This window comes from Neoarius graeffei, chromosome 2 (assembly GCF_027579695.1).
Source record: "Neoarius graeffei isolate fNeoGra1 chromosome 2, fNeoGra1.pri, whole genome shotgun sequence".
NCBI lineage: Eukaryota > Metazoa > Chordata > Actinopteri > Siluriformes > Ariidae > Neoarius > Neoarius graeffei.
In genome coordinates this window covers 55,902,878-55,925,318 of record NC_083570.1, presented here as the reverse complement: position 1 = coordinate 55,925,318, position 22,441 = coordinate 55,902,878, and the positions used below count along the sequence as shown (strand labels likewise).

The 22,441-nt window shown below is 42.0% G+C and overlaps 1 protein-coding gene across 1 annotated transcript in view; it reads left to right on the top strand.

Moving 5' to 3' along the window:
* syt7a (synaptotagmin VIIa) overlaps positions 1–22,441 on the top strand; it is a 304,956-nt gene that overhangs the window by 123,640 nt on the left and 158,875 nt on the right. Inside the window, exon 2 of the mRNA XM_060914462.1 lies at positions 14,821–14,924. Within this exon, the coding sequence (XP_060770445.1) occupies positions 14,821–14,924 (104 nt within the window). The remainder of the gene's footprint in view (positions 1–14,820; positions 14,925–22,441) is intronic.

Genomic DNA, 22,441 nt, shown 5'->3' with positions numbered 1-22,441 from the left:
AGTTCATTCTTAAGAGCAGGCCATGAAGGGGGGATTTGGCATATCGACACTTGTGTATGTAATATTTTGTAAAAATAATGAGATTATTCACCAAAAAGTTGGAATCAGATCTACAGATCGGCTCGGGCTCCGGCGCCTGCTGGTGACGTCACACTATGTGACTGGCTGGACCGTTTGAAGGATGACGTACAAGTTTGTGGTTGGTCTGGACAAATTACGGAAGTAGTTATCGCGGGATTAGGTTTCGTGGGATTTCATGTCATGTTCATGTCGCGCGCATTGCATTTTTGTTAAACACAACTTCAAAATAAAAGCAATGCACATTCAGTCCATGCGTGAGGTGAAATTAGAAAATACGTTTATTTTGTAATTTCTAATTAACCTTACGCGGGCCGGTCAGAATGAACCAAAGGGCCGGATGCGGCCCGCGGGCCGTAAAATGCCCAGGTCTGCTCTAAATTGAGCGTAGGTGTGAATGTGAGTGTGAATGGTTGTCTGTGTCTATGTGTCAGCCCTGTGATGACCTGGCGACTTGTCCAGGGTGTACCCCGCCTTTCGCCCGTAGTCAGCTGGGATAGGCTCCAGCTTGCCTGTGACCCTGTAGGACAGGATAAAGCGGCTACAGATGATGAGATGAGATGAGAGGTGAGATGTTTCTATACACATCGTATGAAAGGCTGTCGAAGATGAAACTATAGTTATACATTATGAAAAGACGAATGTAAAAAAACCCAAAAAACTAATTTGCAAAGGTCTAATGTTGAGAAACTCGCATCACTCACTGCTGTCGCTGGAGTCGTGGCTCTGTGTCATGCAGGTACATTGGAAATGAAGGGTCACCTGTCGCTTTGTCGCACACTAATGTGAACGCAGGGTAATGCCCCGGTCCCACAACACTGATAACTATAACTATACCTGAATTTAGCTCCAGTCTGGAGCAGTCACACCACAACTATAATCCCAAACTATCGGTTGTTGGTTTTGGCAGGAAAATGTAGCAGTTGTATGCTGTTTGTGTGCACACCCAGTGCACTCAGCAGCACACAATGGCTGACACTTACAGTGAGGAAGAGCTGCTTTTGATGCTCATTTTGCACAGAAGGCAAAGCTGAAAGAAGAAAAGGAGAATCTGGGTGCATGAAATCCTGCAGCACACAGATGACTACTAATCTCAGACTCCTGGTGCTCCCGCATGTGACTGACAGAGCCACTCGGACAGTCAGTGGCATGACCCACACAGCTATACACTGTACATATGTGAGACACGCCTGTGTGTTTTGCTTTGAGGGTGCTAATAAATGAACCTTTAACACAAACAGGGAGCCTAAACTGTGGCTGACATTTTATCCTGTTTACGGTGGGCGTTCTCACCATGAAAGAGAAACCAATCAAAACCGAAAGAGTGAAAGTGATTATCATGCCGTTGCCATGTGAATATTACTTTGTAAGTAGGCACTTAGTGCTCCGACTCGGGTATGAGTAAGGTGGCAAGTTTTATGTTTCATCTAATTTAGGTCATTTAAAAAATACATTATTTGGCAGTAGGCACATAGGAAAGTGTATCAGACATGAGACCTCGTGCTACAAAATCTTTTTTTACATGATCCACAGATAGCATTTGCGGCAAAGTGTGTGTGTGTAGTGTGTATGACTGCGCGCTCTAAAATCTCAGTATAAATTGGTTCAACTCACAGCACGACATGACACTTTGTGCTCTAAAATCTTTTTTTACATGTCCTACAGCTGGCGCTGGGTAACATGGGCATGGTTTACAGAGATTAGAGTGCGCAGCCACACACACACACTTACCAGTCATACCCACTCTACTGCCGATGATCTTCCATACATCTTCCTTTTTGGCTGTAGCTTTGTACAGCTTGTGCTTTGTGTCATAAAGCATGGAATTCTTTGACATTTCTATAATCAGCTTCGCCTCCACTGATACAACAAGGATGTACAAAGATGCCTGGGGAAAAATAGCACGTGCTCAAACAACGTCACATGTGAACAGTTACCTGATTTGGTCAGATCGGATCAGGTCTGGAACAATCGCTCCAGAAGCAATCTTACCGATATGGATAAACCCAGGTCTGGGTGATAGGTATCGTTATCGGTCTGGTGTGACCACCAACCACATTAAACTGCAGGGGGCCGATTTATTTATAGTTATCGTTATATTTGTAATTATAGTTATTGGTGGGCGGCACGGTGGTGTAGTGGTTAGCGCTGTCGCCTCACAGCAAGAAGGTCCGGGTTCGAGCCCCGTGGCCGGCGAGGGCCTTTCTGTGCGGAGTTTGCATGTTCTCCCCGTGTCCGCGTGGGTTTCCTCCGGGTGCTCCGGTTTCCCCCACAGTCCAAAGACATGCAGGTTAGGTTAACTGGTGACTCTAAATTGAGCGTAGGTGTGAATGTGAGTGTGAATGGTTGTCTGTGTCTATGTGTCAGCCCTGTGATGACCTGGCGACTTGTCCAGGGTGTACCCCGCCTTTCGCCCGTAGTCAGCTGGGATAGGCTCCAGCTTGCCTGCGACCCTGTAGAACAGGATAAAGCGGCTACAGATAATGAGATGAGATGAGATCGTTATTGGTGTTGTGGGACCGGGCCCTAATACTGCTTTAATATGAAGATTATTGTATACTTTGGTACAGGTATTATTTTTCATAGATAGAAACATTTGGAAAATAAAACTAAGCTTGCGCCTGATCTATGTTCTACATGTTATTTAAATAATATTGGCTGGCTTTTTTCGTGGTATATCGGATATATTACAACCCCGACTCCAAAAAAGTTGGGACAAAGTACAAATTGTAAATAAAAACTGAATGCAATGATGTGGAAGTTTCAAAATTCCATATTTTATTCAGAATAGAACATAGATGACATATCAAATGTTTAAACTGAGAAAATGTATCATTTAAAGAGAAAAATTAGGTGATTTTAAATTTCATGACAACAACACATCTCAAAAAAGTTGGGACAAGGCCATGTTTACACTGTGAGACATCCCCTTTTCTCTTTACAACAGTATGTAAACGTCTGGGGACTGAGGAGACAAGTTGCTCAAGTTTAGGGATAGGAACATTAACCCATTCTTGTTTAATGTAGGATTCTAGTTGCTCAACTGTCTTAGGTCTTTTTTGTCGTATCTTCCGTTTTATGATGCGCCAAATGTTTTCTATGGGTGAAAGATCTGGACTGCAGGCTGGCCAGTTCAGTACCCGGACCCTTCTTCTACGCAGCCATGATGCTGTAATTGATGCAGTATGTGGTTTGGCATTGTCATGTTGGAAAATGCAAGGTCTTCCCTGAAAGAGACGTCGTCTGGATGGGAGCATATGTTGCTCTAGAACCTGGATATACCTTTCAGCATTGATGGTGTCTTTCCAGATGTGTAAGCTGCCCATGCCACACACACTAATGCAACCCCATACCATCAGAGATGCAGGCTTCTGAACTGAGCGCTGATAACAACTTGGGTCGTCCTTCTCCTCTTTAGTCCGAATGACACGGCGTCCCTGATTTCCATAAAGAACTTCACATTTTGATTCGTCTGACCACAGAACAGTTTTCCACTTTGCCACAGTCCATTTTAAATGAGCCTAGGCCCAGAGAAGACATCTGCGCTTCTGGATCATGTTTAGATACGGCTTCTTCTTTGAACTATAGAGTTTTAGCTGGCAACGGCAGATGGCACGGTGAATTGTGTTCACAGATAATGTTCTCTGGAAATATTCCTGAGCCCATTTTGTGATTTCCAATACAGAAGCATGCCTGTATGTGATGCAGTGCCATCTAAGGGCCCGAAGATCACGGGCACCCAGTATGGTTTTCCGGCCTTGACCCTTACGCACAGAGATTCTTCCAGATTCTCTGAATCTTGTGATGATATTATGCACTGTAGATGATGATATGTTCAAACTCTTTGCAATTTTACACTGTCGAACTCCTTTCTGATATTGCTCCACTATTTGTCAGCACAGAATTAGGGGGATTGGCGATCCTCTTCCCATCTTTACTTCTGAGAGCCGCTGCCACTCCAAGATGCTCTTTTTATACCCAGTCATGTTAATGACCTATTGCCAATTGACCTAATGAATTGCAATTTGGTCCTCCAGCTATTCCTTTTTCGTACCTTTAACTTTTCCAGCCTCTTATTGCCACTGTCCCAACTTTTTTGAGATGTGTTGCTGTCGTGAAATTTCAAATGAGCCAGTATTTGGCATGAAATTTCAAAATATCTCACTTTCGACATTTGATATGTTGTCTATGTTCTATTGTGAATACAATATCAGTTTTTGAGATTTGTAAATTATTGCATTCCGTTTTTATTTACAATTTGTACTTTGTCCCAACTTTTTTGGAATTGGGGTTGTACATTCAGCAAACATGATATTGAACAAGTCGAGGACGAGGTCAGCATCATGCTAGCTGAATGGAATTTATCTGATAGACCATGATAAAAGCAAGTCAATATTATTATTATTTATTATTATTATTATACACTTCATATCAGCATTCTCAAAGGCCAACGCTAGTTTACCCGCGACCTTGTGCCGTTAGCTCAGCATTCCAGTTAGCTTCCACCCAGCATAGCAGTAGCATTAGTGAAGGCCAACGTTAGCCTACCCACGACTCGGTGCTGTTAGCACAGCAGTCCAGTTAGCTTGCAGCCAGTGTAGGAATAGCGTTAGCAAAGGCCAACGTTAGCTTACCCACATCTCGGTGCTGTTAGTGTGGCAGTCTAATTACCTTTCAGCCGGTGCAGTGTTGGCGAAGGCTAACATTAGTGCAGTCAAGCTGAATATTATTATTATTTTCCCTGTGTAATTTACTTAGTTACTTTTAAAATCAACATTGACGACGCACAACGGAATGACTTGGCAGCCAAAGTTCTCTCAAAATCTTCCACTTTTAATGAAGCAAACCTCATGGCCATGTTTGTTTACAAATTGTCACTGTCGCTCACTAACGCAGACATTTTATGTCTCCGATGTGTGATGTAATGTTGTCTTGACAACGTGCAATATTATAACAATATTGCACGCTCATTCTCCATTGGGGAGAGTGGCGTAATACATGGACGATAAGCGATATAATAACAATATTGCATGCTATCAATAAACCCACTAGAAGGGAACAGAATACATGTTTTTATTCCATGGAAAAATTGGCCCATATGTATAATAATAAATATTTTTTACACGGCTTTGTTGAATACTCGATTCTACCTTATTTTACGGTCTGTTATTTCTGAATAGCAGACCGTTGCTATGGACACAGTTCTGATCATTGACTCTAGAGGACTGTGTCCAATCAGATCAACCCGCAGAATGAAGTTCGGTAAACTCTGTTGCGTTAGTAATCAAATTAACATCATCAGCTCATTCGTGACACCACGTGACAAAAACGTTACTCAATCAGAAAACTGTCTTGGAAGATTTTTCTCAAATTAATTTTGATGTCCAGTTTAATGTGAATTATAATGCTAAGTTGTCTAATCTTAAGAAGGCTACAGAGCTTGTTGCTATGGACGTAGTTCTAACCGGATAATCTAACAGACTATTTTGTGTGGTTTTTTTTTGTTTGTTTGTTTGTTTGTTTGTTTGTTTGTTTTTAGTGCAAGCAATAAAATAATTTTTAAATCAATATTTTGTGTCAAGTGACTGATTTCTTTCATAAGTAGTTGTGTAATAAGTGGGATAATGTACAGCGAGCTGGTCATTATTGTGAAATAAACCCCTTCAGGGTGCTTTAAGACCCTTCTGCTTCTTATCCTGCATCACCCTGTGGTGGTTTATTTTGCAATAATGACCAGCTGTACATTATCCCTTAAGCATTGGGACAAAGTACAAATTATAAATAAAAATGGAATGCAATGATGTGGAAGTTTCAAAATTCCATATTTTATTCAGAATAGAGCATAGATGACATATCAAATGTTTAAACTGAGAAAATGTATCATTTAAATAGAAAAATTAGGTGATTTTAAATTTCATGACAACACATCTCAAAAAAAGTTGGGACAAGGCCATGTTTACCACTGTGAGACATCCCCTTTTCTCTTTACAACAGTCTGTAAACGTCTGTGGACTGAGGAGACAAGTTGCTCAAGTTTAGGGATAGGAATGTTAACCCATTCTTGTCTAATGTAGGATTCTAGTTGCTCAACTGTCTTAGGTCTTTTTTGTCGTATCTTCCGTTTTATGATGCGCCAAATGTTTTCTATAGGTGAAAGATCTGGACTGCAGGCTGGCCAGTTCAGTACCCGGACCCTTCTTCTACGCAGCCATGATGCTGTAATTGATGCAGTATGTGGTTTGGCATTGTCATGTTGGAAAATGCAAGGTCTTCCCTGAAAGAGACGTCGTCTGGATGGGAGCATATGTTGCTCTAGAACCTGGATATACCTTTCAGCATTGATGGTGTCTTTCCAGATGTGTAAGCTGCCCATGCCACACGCACTAATGCAACCGCATACCATCAGAGATGCAGGCTTCTGAACTGAGCGCTGATAACAACTTGGGTCATCCTTCTCCTCTTTAGTCTGAATGACATGGCGTCCCTGATTTCCATAAAGAACTTCAAATTTTGATTCGTCTGACCACAGAACAGTTTTCCACTTTGCCACAGTCCATTTTAAATGAGCCTTGGCCCAGAGAAGACGTCTGCGCTTCTGGATCATGTTTAGATATGGCTTCTTCTTTGAACTATAGAGTTTTAGCTGGCAACGGCGGATGGCACGGTGAATTGTGTTCACAGATAATGTTCTCTGGAAATATTCCTGAGCCCATTTTGTGATTTCCAATACAGAAGCATGCCTGTATGTGATGCAGTGCCGTCTAAGGGCCCGAAGATCACGGGCACCCAGTATGGTTTTCCGGCCTTGACCCTTACGCACAGAGATTCTTCTAGATTCTCTGAATCTTTTGATGATATTATGCACTGTAGATGATGATATGTTCAAACTCTTTGCAATTTTACACTGTCGAACTCCTTTCTGATATTGCTCCATTATTTGTCAGCGCAGAATTAGGGGGATTGGTGATCCTCTTCCCATCTTTACTTCTGAGAGCCGCTGCCACTCCAAGATGCTCTTTTTATGCCCAGTCATGTTAATGACCTATTGCCAATTGACCTAATGAGTTGCAGTTTGGTCCTCCAGCTGTTCCTTTTTTGTACCTTTAACTTTTCCAGCCTCTTATTGCCCCTGTCCCAACTTTTTTGAGATGTGTTGCTGTCATGAAATTTCAAATGAGCCAATATTTGGCATGAAATTTCAAAATGTCTCACTTTCGACATTTGATATGTTGTCTATGTTCTATTGTGAATACAATATCAGTTTTTGATATTTGTAAATTATTGCATTCCGTTTTTATTTATAATTTGTACTTTGTCCCAACTTTTTTGGAATCGGGGTTGTATTAAACGCTCGAAACGATTGCTAGATCCGAAAGCAGTGCACCAGAGTTTCTCCTCTCTCTTATTACAGAAGTGTAATTCACTGTGAGAAGTTGTCCGTGACACAGAGAGCTTTACGCCTGAACCCAAGTGCGATTGTAGTTGTTTAAGACTTCTTCTGGCTTCCTGTAATTGCACTTCTGAAGGAGTTGGCCTGTGCCCAGGACAAGCACTCTGAATCAAACGCAGGCCCTGAGAGCTGCTTTAACTGAGAGGACCGTTTACTCATCTCGTTACGGCCTTCTGGATGGCAAATCTGATCTGAACAGCTTTATGCCAGGTTTCTTCTCATGTCATTGTAAATCTCTCTGATTCACTAAAGGGTGCTTTGTTTGGAATTTAGAGCAACAGAAATTCATTCATCTGCCCTGAGCAAACAAAACCTAAAGTCCCAAACACCTGCATAGCACCTGTGTATGTGTCCGTCCATACAGAATATTACTGCTTTGCTGTTCTAGCTCAACCTTGAGAATGAAAGATCTAGACCTTAGGTTTGTGCGAGACAGACAGAGCGAGAGGAGAGGGAGGGAGACAGACAGACAACTGGCCTTTCTGTTCGAGCTCAACCTTGAGAATGAAAAATCTGGATCTTAGGTTTATGAGAGAGAGAGAGAGAGAGAGAGAGAGAGAGAAGGGGGGAGTCTCACCACCAGGGACAGTTTGGCTCATTTAGACCTCATCACGTTTCCATCTGTGTGTGTCTCGGGCTTGAGAGCAGATTTCCCTCTGTCGTTTACCTTCACTCCATCTCATCTCTGTGGGGTCAAGACCCATTATACTGTCACTTTATATCATGCTCCACCTTCAAGAAAAGATTGAAGTGTGTATGTATGTGTGTGTGTAGGGGTGAAAAGATCATACACACTGGTATGCAGCATGCCTCAGATGAAACCGGCTTGGTGGATTGATTGGTACTCTTTGCCCTGTGGTCTTGTTTAGGTTAAACACAGACTCTATCTGTCTGGCTTTTACACACACACACACACACACACACACACACACACACACACACACACACACTGACTGTAGCAGCTGGGTTCTTGTCTTTACAGCTTACCCACTAACTTTCAGTGAGTCTCCTGGTAGCAGTGTTTGTGTTCATGTTGAGGTGAGTGTTTGGGATGAGTCAAACAAAAGGCACTGGGTTGTGTCGACGCCAGTTTATCTGTCTGTCTGTCTGTCTGTCTAGCTACCTATTAGGATGCGCAATGTGCCAAAAACATCATTTCATGTTCCTTGTAGACAATCCGTAAATGGTAACAGTAAGGGTTTGAGTCCCAGTAACGCTACAGCCATCGGAGTAAAAACTGCCCATGCTGTCTGAGTGGGAGGGGCATACAATGACACTAGCCAATCATGGACATCTGTGAGCTCATGTATGTGAAAGAGGGCAGATAGCACTTTCCAGTGAGTGTGTTACGCTACCCTGTGACTCAGCATGAGCAGCAGTTTGAAAAGATGTGTGTGGCTGGGTTCATGTGTGTCGGAGGAAGCACACGTTAACCTTCACCTTCCCCAGTCAAGCTGTTGTATGATAGAGGAGAGCTGTCTGTCTGTTTTACACTAGCATTATGCTGAACAACCAAACAAAAAAACCTTCTTATAGATGATGGTGGTGATGAGGAACAGTTGAGTATGTGTGAGTTATGGCTGGAAGTGAACAACGCCAGTTTCTGTCCTTTAGAAGAAATAAAGTCCTCCTTGCATTCTGGCATCAGAGTTCAGTGTTCGAGAGTAGAGTAAACCAAACCTCCAACGGCATTCTGGGTGAAGATGGAGATGTGGGATGTGTGTGTGTGTTCTTGTGTGAGCAGCCATGTTGGATCCGCTCCCAGACTCCTATGACAATGATCAGTTGGACGTTTGAAAGCCTGTTGTTTTACCACAGCTGATACCGTAAGTGCTTCGCCAAAAATAGAGTTCAAGTTGTTGAGTCAGTGAGAAAATCTATTAAAAACAGTCCGTATGAAAGTGTGGCAGTATGGCGAGCAGAGATCAGCGCTGGGGTCGTGAGCAGGACAGATGTGCAGGCTGGGGAGAGATTTATACCCTCATGGGTGTAGACCTGAAGATGTGAAGCTTGTGGGACAAAAAATCAGAGAGATAATACTGTACATCCAGGAAGATTAATGCACACAATCCAACACAACAGCACTGAATGAATTAAACCTCAAAGGACACAAATCAGGTGCCTCAGGTTTGGAGAAACATTTTACAGGTTTTTATCTCTCAGGATGAAGGGCAATGTTGTGAAAAGATGGAGAACTTCCCTCCTTCTCTTTCCATCTCTGTCTCCGTTTCTCTCCCCCCCCCCCATTTTCAGTCTGTCTGTAGGTATATCTCTCTTTCTCCCCTCATTTTCAATGTCTGTAGGTGTATATATATCTCTCTCCCCTCCAATTTTCTGTCTGTCTGTCTGTCCTTCCATTTTCTGTCTCTGTCTGTCCCTCCCTCCATTTTCTGTCTGTCTGTCCCTCCCCCATTTTCTCTCTGTCTGTCTGTCTGTCTGTCTGTGTATCTCTCTCTCCCCATTGTCTGTCTGTCTGTCTCTCTCTCCCTCCCTCCCTCCATTTTCTGTACCTGTCTGTCAGTGTGTATCTCTCCCCCCATTGTCTGTCTGTCTGTCTGTCTGTCTTTCTCTCTGTCGGTCTCTCTCTCCCCCTCCATTCTCTGTCTGTCTGTCAGTGTGTATCTGTCCCTCCATCCATTTTCTGTCTGGCTGTTGGTCTCTCTCCCTCCATTTTCTATCACTGTCTGTTTGTCTGTCTGTCAGTATCTCTCTCCCCATTTTCTGTCTGTCTCCCTCCATTTTCTGTCTGTCCGTCTGTCTGTCAGTATCTCTCTCCCCCATTTTCTATCTGTCTGTCTGTCCCTCCATTTTCTATCTCTGTTTTGTCTGTCTGTCAGTATCTCTCCCCCCCATTTTCTGTCTGTCTCCCTCCATTTTCTGTCTCTGTCTGTCTGCATCTCTCTCCCATTTTCTGTCTGTCTCTCTCTCTCCATTCTCTGTCCGTCTGTACCTATCTATCTCTCTCTTCCCATTTTTGTTTGTCTGTCTCTCTCCCTCCATTGTCTGTCTGTCTGTCAATATCTCTCTCTCCCCATTTTTTGTCTGTCTGTTTGTGTCTCCCTCCATTCTCTCTTGCTCGCTCTCTGTCAGTCTGTCTGTTTCTGTCAGTATCTCTCTCTCCCTCCATTTTCTGTGTCTGTCTGTCTGTCTCCCTCACTCCATTTTCTGTCTCTGTATCTATCTCTCTCCCTCCATTTTCTGTCTGTCGTCACCATTTTCTGTCAGTCTGTCAGTATCTCTCTCTCTCTCTCTCACACACACACACACACACACACACACACACACACACACACTCATATATATATATATATATATATATATATATATATATATATATATATATATATATATATATATATATATATATGTGTGTGTGTGTGTGTGTGTGTGTGTGTGTGTGTTTGTCTCCTCCTCCCCACAGGTCCAGCTCTTTCATTTTTCAAGGTTGAGCTAAAACAGCAAAGAAGGAATAATGTTTTGTACACACACACATTCTGCTTGTACAAGTGCAATAGAGCATTATAGTTTCCATACTTTCTGTGGAAATAAATCTTACACTTTTATCAGCTGTTGATCTCATCCCTGATTCTCTGTGCAGCTCCACCTTCAGCCTGCACATGTTTCATTAATCCCAGTTTGTCAGGTCCTGTCTCTCGCACTGTCACCCTTCCTCTTTTTTTCCTTTTCATCTCTTTCTGTATTTTTAAAATCTTTTTTCCCCCTCTCCTCTCAACACCTCTTTCTTATATGGCCAGTTATACTGTATGTGTGTGTGTGTGTGTGTGTGTGTACGCACCCAGTGGGGGCGAGTGTCCATGTTTTATGAAAAATGGCAGAATAATAGATGTGTGTGAATCAAGATAGAGATAATAGACATTTGCTCACTGTAATTGGAGAGAGCCGTGAGGATTCAGACTCTCTCTCTCTCTCTCTCTCTCCAGATATCATTGTTCCAATTACATTTCTCACTTAGTCCATTTGCTCTTGTTTATTCATTCTGTTAAAGGACAATCTGCCTTTTTTATTAATGCTGTTGAATCCTGCTCTTGTAATCTTGGAAAAGGTGATAAAGATACAAAAAAAAAGTACAAACTGATGTATTAGCAGATTAACCTCAAGAATGGATTATGTTAATTTAGCAGTGCAATATGATTTAGTAAACCTACAGGAATCGTGATTATGTATGCAAATTAATACATCTGGAGAGCAAATTGACACGATTTATACAAAATGATACCATTCAGTGGGCGGCACGGTGGTGTAGTGGTTAGCGCTGTCGCCTCACAGCAAGAAGGTCCAGGTTCGAGCCCCGTGGCCGGCGAGGGCCTTTCTGTGTGGAGTTTGCATGTTCTCCCCGTGTCCGCGTGGGTTTCCTCCGGGTGCTCCGGTTTCCCCCACAGTCCAAAGACATGCAGGTTAGGTTAACTGGTGACTCTAAATTGAGCGTAGGTGTGAATGTGAGTGTGAATGGTTGTCTGTGTCTATGTGTCAGCCCTGTGATGACCTGGCGACTTGTCCAGGGTGTACCCCGCCTTTCGCCCGTAGTCAGCTGGGATGGGCTCCGGCTTGCCTGCGACCCTGTAGAAGGATAAAGCGGCTAGAGATAATGAGATGAGATACCATTCAGTATTTTAATAATGAGAAGGTTTAAAATAGAACTGTGCAGTATGAGCAAAATCTCATATCCCGATATCAATATTTCCAGATAATTATATCATGATATAGCACAGACATTTTTAACATGAACAAGCCTTGTGCGGGAATGGTTGTGTTCACAAGTAACCTCTGTTTTGAAGGCACAAATCCTTAATTTCCTTGATTTATTATACAGTTGTGGTCAGAAGTTTACATACAGTGACATGAATGTCATCTTGGATATGAATGTCATGGCGATATTTGGGCTTTCAATAATTTCTTTGAACTGTCCTTTTTCTGTGGCAGAATGTACAGCATACATCTTTAATTTAAAAAAAAACACTAGAATTTGGTGCACAAGTTTTTAATTTTCTTTGGGTTTTCTGAAATCAACACGGGGTCAAAATTATACATACAGGGTCAAAAATTTACATATGCTTACTTAGATTATTAATGCAGACGTGCTGAAACTTCCAAAATGTCTCTTATCTTGCCAAGGCCGAGGTCTCTTAACTTCTTGTTAGTGATCATGATTGATTCCAGCTGGTAGCTTCTCTGTGCCTTCATAAAAAGGGTTTGTTTACAGCACTCACTGGTTTGACCAACACACAGTAAAATGGGAAAGTCCAAGGAGCTCAGTGCAGATCTGAGAAAGAGGATTGCAGATATATACAACTCCAGAATGTCTCTTAGAGCCATTTCTAAACAATTGCAGATTCCAAGATCAGTTTAAAAACAATTGTATCCAAGTTATTGTGAGGTGTAGTCACTTTGCCAAGCCACTTTGCTTCAAGAAAACCCAAACTGTCACCCTCAGCTGAAAGAAAATTGGTTTGGATGGTCAGGAACAACCTGGGAAATACCATGGCACAGCCCTGCCATGAACTGGAAGCTGATGGATCACTCTCTACAGTTCAGATCACCATGGACTAAGAGGCTGCTAAAATTGACACCTTCAAGCTTAAAGTTTGAAGCTGACCACATGGACAAAGGAAAAGCCTTCTGGAGGATAGCTGTATGGTCAGATGAGACAAAGATTGAGTTGTTTGGCCACAATGACCACCATGTACAGAGGGACACTGTACCAGCTGCTGGTGGTGGTAGGATCATCATGCTCTGGGGCTGTTTTGCTGCCAGTGGAACTGGTTCATTGCACAAAGTGGCTGGAATAATGAAGTAGGAGGACGACCTCAGAATTCTTCAGCATAAATCATCAGAAACTTGAACATGACTTGGGAGTTACAGCAGGACAATGAACCCAAACACGCATCACTGATGCTTTAAGCTTAATGTTAGCCTGCTTTATCCTCCACAACCAGCTCTGATGCGGCATCAGAGCTGGCTGTGGAGGATAAAGCAGGCTAACATTAAGCTTAAAGCAAGTCCTGACTTCCACCCTGTTGAAAATATATGGACTGTGCTTATAAGTCGAGTCCATGCCAAGAAATAAAACAAATATAATTGAACTCTACCAATTCTACCATGAAGAGTTGTGAAATATCCAACCAGAATTCTGCCAGAAGCTTGTTCATGGTAAACAAAAAATGTTTGGTCAAGATGAATCTTGCGAAGAGACATTTTACCCAAATATTAGGTGTGCTGTATGTATATTTTTGACCCCGTATGTATAATTTGATTTCAGAAAACCCAAAGAAAATTAAAACTTGTGCACCAAATTCTAGTGTTTTTTTTAATTAAAGATGTATGCTGTACAATCATTCTGCCACAGAAAAAGAACAGTTCAAAGAAATTACTGAAAGCCCAAATATCGCCATGACATTCATATCCAAGATGACATTCATGTCACTGTATGTAAACTTCTGACCACAGCTGTGTGTATAAAATCGTTCAGTGCCAGCAGCGCTGCGAAAGGTCGGTCTGGTGAGAAACTGTTGCCGGTTCAATCAAAGATATAGAATTTAATGATCTAGTACTCATGCATGGAGTTTTAGATTATGTAAATTTAACTGTTTTAATAGCAGCAAGCAGTAGGAGGGAGAGAGAGGAAAGAGAGACTGACAGCAGGCCAAAAGGAGCAGGGCTGACAGAACTAAGCAGAATTACTCTTCTGAGATTTGTGCTGACGAGTGTTACCTTGAAAATATCAGTTGTGTTACACCTTATAAGTTCTGCTCTTTCTGAGTGAACCAACTAACATTGAACAAGTCTGTTGGCCGTATAAATTAATAACATTCCTCGGACCACTAACTTGCATTATAAAGGAGATATTCTTGGTCATAAAGCTTTTGCTCGGTCACTGTTGTTAGCTGATGGATAGTCTTTATATCAGTAGATCCATGCTCAATAGAAATGATGAGGGCCTGACGCTCTTTACTCCAAAAGTAATGACAAAGAGACGTTCTGAGCTTAATTTTTATCCATAAAGGGGAAGGATGACCTCAGCCCCACCCAGTGATGGCTCAGCCACGTCCTGGATTTAGAAACTGAAAATTCAAGCGTATACTCTAAGGACAGAATGTGTAGGTTTTTATTTCACATTAATATTGTAAAATCAACATTTTACTGGACACTGGATACACACTTGACCTGTGGCACACCCAGTTTTTGCACATTTTGAGTAGAAACTTTCTCAGACCAGTTTTTCCTCCTTTGTCAGTCATTAACACTGTGTGTGTGTGTGTGTGTGTGATTCACAGGCTCAGTGGCACTGAGTGTGTTCCTGGTGTCATTGGCAGTAACAGTGTGTGCTGTTTGGCTGGTGGCTCTGTGCGGCGTCTGTGGCTGGTGTCAACGCAAGCTGGTGAGTTTTACACACACACACACACACACACAGGACTTAATGATCAAATTAGCATCCAATTAAATCCATGGATAAAATGAACCTACACACTGACACTGCTGCTCTTCTATCTTTGCTTTACCTTTTCAAGTAGCATAGAAATGGGAGTGTAACATTTTTTTTTTTCATGTCACATTTTTTTCCCAACCAAACTTCTCATCTCATTATCTGTAGCCGCTTTATCCTGTTCTACAGGGTCGCAGGCAAGCTGGAGCCTATCCCAGCTGACTACGGGCGAAAGGCGGGGTACACCCTGGACAAGTCGCCAGGTCATCACAGGGCTGACACATAGACACAGACAACCATTCACACTCCCATTCACACCTACGGTCAATTTAGAGTCACCAGTTAACCTAACCTGCATGTCTTTGGACTGTGGGGGAAACCGGAGCACCCGGAGGAAACCCACGCGGACACGGGGAGAACATGCAAACTCCACACCGAAAGGCCCTCGCCGGCCACGGGGCTCGAACCTGGACCTTCTTGCTGTGAGGCGACAGCACTAACCACTACACCACCGTGCCGCCCCTTTATGATTAAATAATCATCCTTATTAATAATATAATCCCTATTATTATTATTATTATTATTAGTAATAATCTATCTGAATGTATCAGAATGTTCTCAAATATTCAAAGAAGTCAGAAAGAAAGAAGTATTCATTCAGTCTTCACAAAAGTCAAAGGGCATGGCAATTTCCAGAAATAAACCAGCATCTTGTTCACTGCTTTGAGACCAGTGCACCATTCCTTACTTTGACCCTCTTTAAAGCCAGAAACCCCCTCCAAACAAAAAAAAACAAAAGGGCAATTCCATGTAAATGTCAACCTCACCATGCAAAAATAAAGCAGCATGTAATACATCAAAACCACTCCCAGAGATCTCACCTAGGCCTGTATTTTACAGATGTGAATAAGTTGAACCAATTTGTAACCAACCTAATATGTCACTGTCGGTCTTTCTTTCTTATAATGTAAACCCCAAGCTAAAATCAACTTTGATCATGTACAATTCTATATTATTGCCACAAGCCACAGAAATGTATGCTAAAATCCACAAAACAGCAAAACAATAGCCATCCTAAATATTATTTAAGAACTTTGATAGTTTTAGCTGATATTTAGAGTTTTTCAAAGGGTTATGGTGGTTAAATTGCTGATTTTCTAAACATATGCCATGTCTATTTCAGACGCGTCACATCCATAACGGAATTTCGTCACATCCATAACGCTGACTTTTCCTTCCGAAACTCTGCATGAAGTACAAAATATTTTAAACAAAGATTTTTTAATATTCACCTTGGACCCCTCTATCAAATGGATATCTCCATTTCGACATTAGGTTTACAATTTCACAGAGTTTGATAAAAATGTACAGTCACCCAAGAAAAGTGATACTTTTTCTGTCACATCCATAACGCATCTTTTATTGGCATTTTCTGGCATGCCCTAGATGTACTATGGGAATTGTTCTTGTTCTATCACTTCTCCAGTATGGTACAGCCTTAAAATATGCAACACCTGTTTAAATACTGGGAGACAATAAAACATGCACTGGGTCATTTGTTGCCATTTTGAGTTCAAGTGTCACGTCCATAACGCTGGAATTGCTCAAAACTTAGTTTGTCGATCACAGCAAGTGCCCTGACGTGCCCCCCTCTACCCTCACAAATTTCAGTAAAAAAAACCCAACAACTTTATAACAAGTTATCCGTTTTAAGTTGCAATATTGCTAAAAATAGGCTTACCTGGGTGTGGCCATTTGCAATGAAACCGGATATCCGCTTGTGACGTCGCTTACACCCTAGTACACAGTTTTTCTTAGTAACACAAAGCCATCAACTCAGAAATTTTCTGTTTTTTTTTTTTGTTTGTTTTTGTAATTTTGCTGTGCAAACATGGGAAATGTTCCTGAACAAAAAGTGATTCAACCGTATATTTTTGAACCAGAATATGAGCCTGGTGAGGAAGAAACAAACCGTGAAAGTGGTTCCAGCGATACCAGAAGCGATGAAATGCAGCCATTTCACTGCTTGTTCCTTACACGGTGGTGTAGCAGCTAACACTGTCGCCTCACAGCAAGAAGGTTCTGGGTTCGAGCCCAGCGGCCGGCGAGAGCCTTTCTGTGTGGAGTTTGCATGTTCTCCCCGTGTCTGCGTGGGTTTCCTCCGGGTGCTCCGGTTTCCCCTACAGTCCAAAGACATGCTGTTAGGTTAACATGGGGCAGCCTTGGGCTGAAGTGCCCTTGAGCAGGGTACCTAACCCCCAACTGTGCCCCGGGCGCTGTAGTATAGCTGCCCACTGCTTTGGGTGTGTGTGTGTTCATGGCTTCAGATGGGTTAAATGCAGAGGATGAATTTCACTGTGCTTGAGTGTGCATGTGACAAATAAAGGCTCCTTCTTCCTTCAAAGTAATACCCCCTGTAGGGTTGGGGATGGCAAAAAACGATTTCCCTTTGCGACATTCAGGCTTATTTTTACAGCTTGACACTTGGGCATCTTCAGGGTTGTTTAGAAGTGATGTATCCACTAGATCTCAGCCTCAGTAAGTCATGTGGTGAGTAAGTGATGTCACAATCTCGGATTCTCTCACGTAATTTGCACTCAGAGCATGGTATTTGAACCTTGGAAAGAGTAAGATGCATACATGTCAACCTATACGGAATGTCCGTATTTTATACGGATTTGATTCAATAAACGTAGTATACGGGCGTATAAATAAAGTTATACGGATTCTTTAAAAAAAAAACCTTCAATATTTATTTAGAGCTATAATCAATTCCCATGATGATAAAAGAACGCATAACATTTACAAACGTACTGTACACCACAGACAGCCAGTAAAGAGTCTTATGAAATCGCGCGTTATCTTGTGGTAGCAAGACTTCGTTCCACTTTTGATCATGCGCCGCCATATTGGATGTGGCAAAGTGGAGATTCTTCAGCCGTCTCTGGTATAGCGTCTAGACAGTTGCCGAGAATAAAGATGCCTCATTCATGTGCTGCGTTTAACTGTACCAACAGGTTTACCGTCCAAACGAGATCACATGGGATTACCTTTCACAGGTGAGACTGGAAAAATACTTTTCATTGTATTTGGTCATTATAACGTAATTTTACGAACAGATTTTCCTGACTTTGTGGCTAATATAAAGTCTCGTGCATAATAGCCGCTCGGTGAAACCTGACTCTAAACAACGAAGTATTTCCTTCGTAACTACGCTGATAACACTTTGTGTTTTTGTCAAACATTGGAGCTTTGTATTCATTCTGAAGGTTTATTGTTATTAATATTGAATAAAAAGTAACTGGGATATATCATTGTTAATTATCATTCAAATTTTAGGTAAATTATTTTAATTTGCATCTTATACGGATTTTATAAGGGAAATACGGATTTTGGAGGTTGGTTATACAGGTTTCTCATCTCATCTCATTATCTCTAGCCGCTTTATCCTTCTACAGGGTCGCAGGCAAGCTGGAGCCTATCCCAGCTGACTACGGGCGAAAGGTGGGGTACACCCTGGACAAGTCGCCAGGTCATCACAGGGCTGACACATAGACACAGACAACCATTCACACTCACATTCACACCTACGCTCAATTTAGAGTCACCAGTTAACCTAACCTGCATGTCTTTGGACTGTGGGGGAAACCGGAGCACCCGGAGGAAACCCACGCGGACACGAGGAGAACATGCAAACTCCACACAGAAAGGCCCTCGCCGGCCCCGGGGCTCGAACCCAGGACCTTCTTGCTGTGAGGCGACAGCGCTAACCACTACACCACCGTGCCGCCTGGTTATACAGGTTTGATTGACCAAAGGTTGACATGTATGAAGATGTCAGCACCCAGGGACATTTTTATTTTAAAAGAAAAAGCATCTGTACACAGTGTACAGGTACAAATATGAACAACTGAACACGCGAACATGTCTTGACATACATGAGATATTGCTGTATTTGTCAGTATAAAGGAGTTTATTTTTTGGGTTTTGTTTGGCTTTAAGGCAAGTCAGTTTTATTTGTATAGCACTTTTAACAACAGACATTGTCGCAAAGCAGCTTTCCAGAAAAAGTATACATTTTAAACATATCAATTTTAAAACAAACGAATTTATGACGCGTTAAAAGCGCTAAATACAAGCGTAAACAACTACCAAGACACAATAGATGCTTTCAGAGCAAGCAGTTGTAGGAAATTATTGAGAGGAACTACCCAGTGGGTAAAAGTTTTACACAGATTTTTGTGGCTACTGCCTCATAGAGACTGTAGCCAGTATGTCATCGTGTTGTAAGAATGAGTGTAACAATAGCGCAGTGCGCATAGAGGTGTTCCTATTAAAATGGCTGGTGAGTGTATACAATTCTGTTCACCATTCGAAATAAATGGACTAGACTAAAGAAATCGCTTTCAGACATGTTTATGCTTATTACCGAGGGAAAATGCGTTCGTATTTTAAAATGTACTCCAGGTTGTCCCCCTTTCTTCTCCTTCTTCAGCCAGTGGTCCCATGTGTGATGTCGATGTGACGCATTTCTGAGCTGTTACAGGAAGTTGTCGAAAAGAGTATTGAGACCACTGAGCTCTAGCGCCGGGCCTTTCCCGGGAAATAAGAGTTTGGGTCATGGCGACAGCGTGTGTGTCAGCCTTGGTTTAGAGGTTTCAGTTTCGAAAACTGTAAGAGGTAAGAGTAGAATAATATAAAGTACAGACACTTGGTATATTTTACTTCTGTGATTTTTTAAATTGTTCATTTTTGTGGATGCTGCCTTAGAGTAAATATATATGCCATATTTACTGTCTGGACATGGGATCAGAAAACATTTTTATTTATAAGCAGTAGCCACATGTACCCATAGGGTACCTATTTTTAAAAATGGTGGTTGGTTGTGCTACATTGACTTATGTTCGACCAATCAACATGCATTTACATCTGAACCAATCAGCATGCACTTACATCACTCATGGTTCCTCTTGTGCTGGGCAGAGGTGGACAAAGGACCCAACTTCATTACATATGCCTCGGTCACAACTGCCCGTACGTGCTCCTACGGCCGGTCTACGTGCAAAAAACGCAAGAGACGCACGGAGGGCGTGCGTGAGACGCACGGAGGGCTCGCGTGTGACGTGCTGATTTTCGAGCCGTAGACTGGCTGCAGGCCGGCCGCAGAGGTTCTTTGTCGTGTCAAACAAACTCTACGGGCGCTTACGTTTTTTTCAGGTTGCAAGACAAACTTACGGCCAACGTGCGTCTTTCTCCACAAACAAAAAAAAAACGCGGCGATTTGGGAAACGCCAAAAATCGCATGGCCAAAAAAATCGTACGTCCGGTTGTGACCTAGGCTTTAAGTCAAAGTACAGATCCCACTGGTCAAATGTTACTCTGATACAAGTGAAAGTTCTCCAGTCACATTTTTACTTAAGTTAAAGTACTGAAGTACTTGCTTTTAAAAATACTTAAGTATTAAAAGTACATTTTCTGTCAACGCATCGTTGTATTATTATCACAATGCTTATAATTCCTCATGCCTCTGAAGCAACCAACTGAATTATTTTGTGAATTCACAAAATGAACGCATGCTGTGCATCATGGTGGTTTGTTAAGCTAGCTAGTCAGTGAAACTCCACCTGACATGCTAGCAAACTCTTTTCAAACTCAAAATCATATTGGGTAGCTAACGCTACTAGAAAAGAAAGAGTTCTACATTTTGTTTATTTAGCAAGATTATGCTAAAACATATTTCCGAAAGCACTTCAGAGAAGTTAACATTATTCACATGAGCTTAACTCCATTTTTACATGCTAACTAACAGTGTCCAAGTTAACTAGCTATGTGTTGGCGTTAGCCGTGGACAAGGCGATGGCAACTTGGCGGGCAAATCCATAGAAAGTCATTTGACTAACCAGGCTGCATAGCTATTGCAACGTTATCGCTAGCTCTAAAAGCACAGACAACTTCACTGCAAGCTTACTCTTGGAATAAAATGTTTACATACCTCAATGTGCTTCTGCAGGTTGGACGACGGGTTTTGTAGGCTGTGATGTGGTTCGTTTTTAGCAAACAATTAAAATGAAAAGAATCTTTAATCCTTTCAGAAAACTGTAACATGGGTTCCAGGTATGGCCATGAGTGCGTGCATTCCCCAGAAGAACCGCCTCCTTCCATTCGGCCATCAACTGATCATGTTCAAATAACGCTGCTGAGAAATCATTGAACTTGATTTTATCCAGTCTATAGATGTGATGTGACCCGAGTGATTACTGATAGACTGTCTCAGTGTCACCTGCGAAAAAAACAATCACGTTTTAGAAAAGAAAAGAAAAAAATAACCACTTTCAAAGCTGCTTCATAGTAACAAGTAACGAGGGCCTTGATAGAAATGTAGTGGAGTAAAAAGTATGATATTTGTCTTTCAAATGAAATGAAGTTAAAGACATAAGTTTCCATAAAAAATAAAAAATACTCAAGTAAAGTACAGATAATCAAAAAGTGTACATAAGTACGGTACTCAAGTAAATGTACTTCATTACTGTCCACCTCTGGTGCTGGGAGAGTACCTACCCTGAAGTCGGAGCTAAAAAAAAAAGTCCCTCAAAATGGTGTTCGAAGAACTTTGATTGTTCTCAGTTCCTCCAATGTGAACACAAAAAAGGGGGGACTTCCTCCAGCAGTTCTATGAAAAAGCTTTGAAAAAGTTTCTCTGGTCCGAAAGCACCTAATGTGATGTGATATCACACAAACCATTTGCTGAGGTGGGCTGGGACACATTTCACCACCTACAGTACCTTTTGTAGTGAAAACACTAATGTGTACTGATGCGTCACTGAGAAGGATGGAACAGGAAGAAAGATCATTAATGTAGGACGTGGTGGTTGTTAAACGCCAGTGCTTGAAAAAAGGAACACTTTGTCTTTTCTTTCGCTTTGTCCTGTCAATCTCAACAGTTAGAACAGCCCGTACATGTACAATACTAGTTAAAAGTTTGGACACACCTTCTAATTCAATGCTTTTTCTTTGTTTATTAATTAAAAGATGCGTCATGTCTTAAAGTAATGATGGCTGTCGTTTCTCTTTACTTAGCTGAGCGGTTCTTGACATAATATGTATTACTACAGTTGTGGAATAGGGCTATTTACTGTGTTTTTATTATTTACTATTTACTGTTTGGTCTCAAACTCATTAAGAAGGCAAGAAATTGCACTAATTAACTTTTGATGAGGCACCTGTTAATTGGAGGGCGGCACGGTGGTGTAGTGGTTAGCGCTGTCGCCTCACAGCAAGAAGGTCCTGGGTTCGAGCCCAGTGGCCGGCGAGGGCCTTTCTGTGCGGAGTTTGCATGTTCTCCCCGTGTCCGCGTGGGTTTCCTCCGGGCGCTCCGGTTTCCCCCACAGTCCAAAGACATGCAGGTTAGGTTAACTGGTGACTCTAAATTGAGCGTAGGTGTGAATGTGAGTGTGAATGGTTGTCTGTGTCTA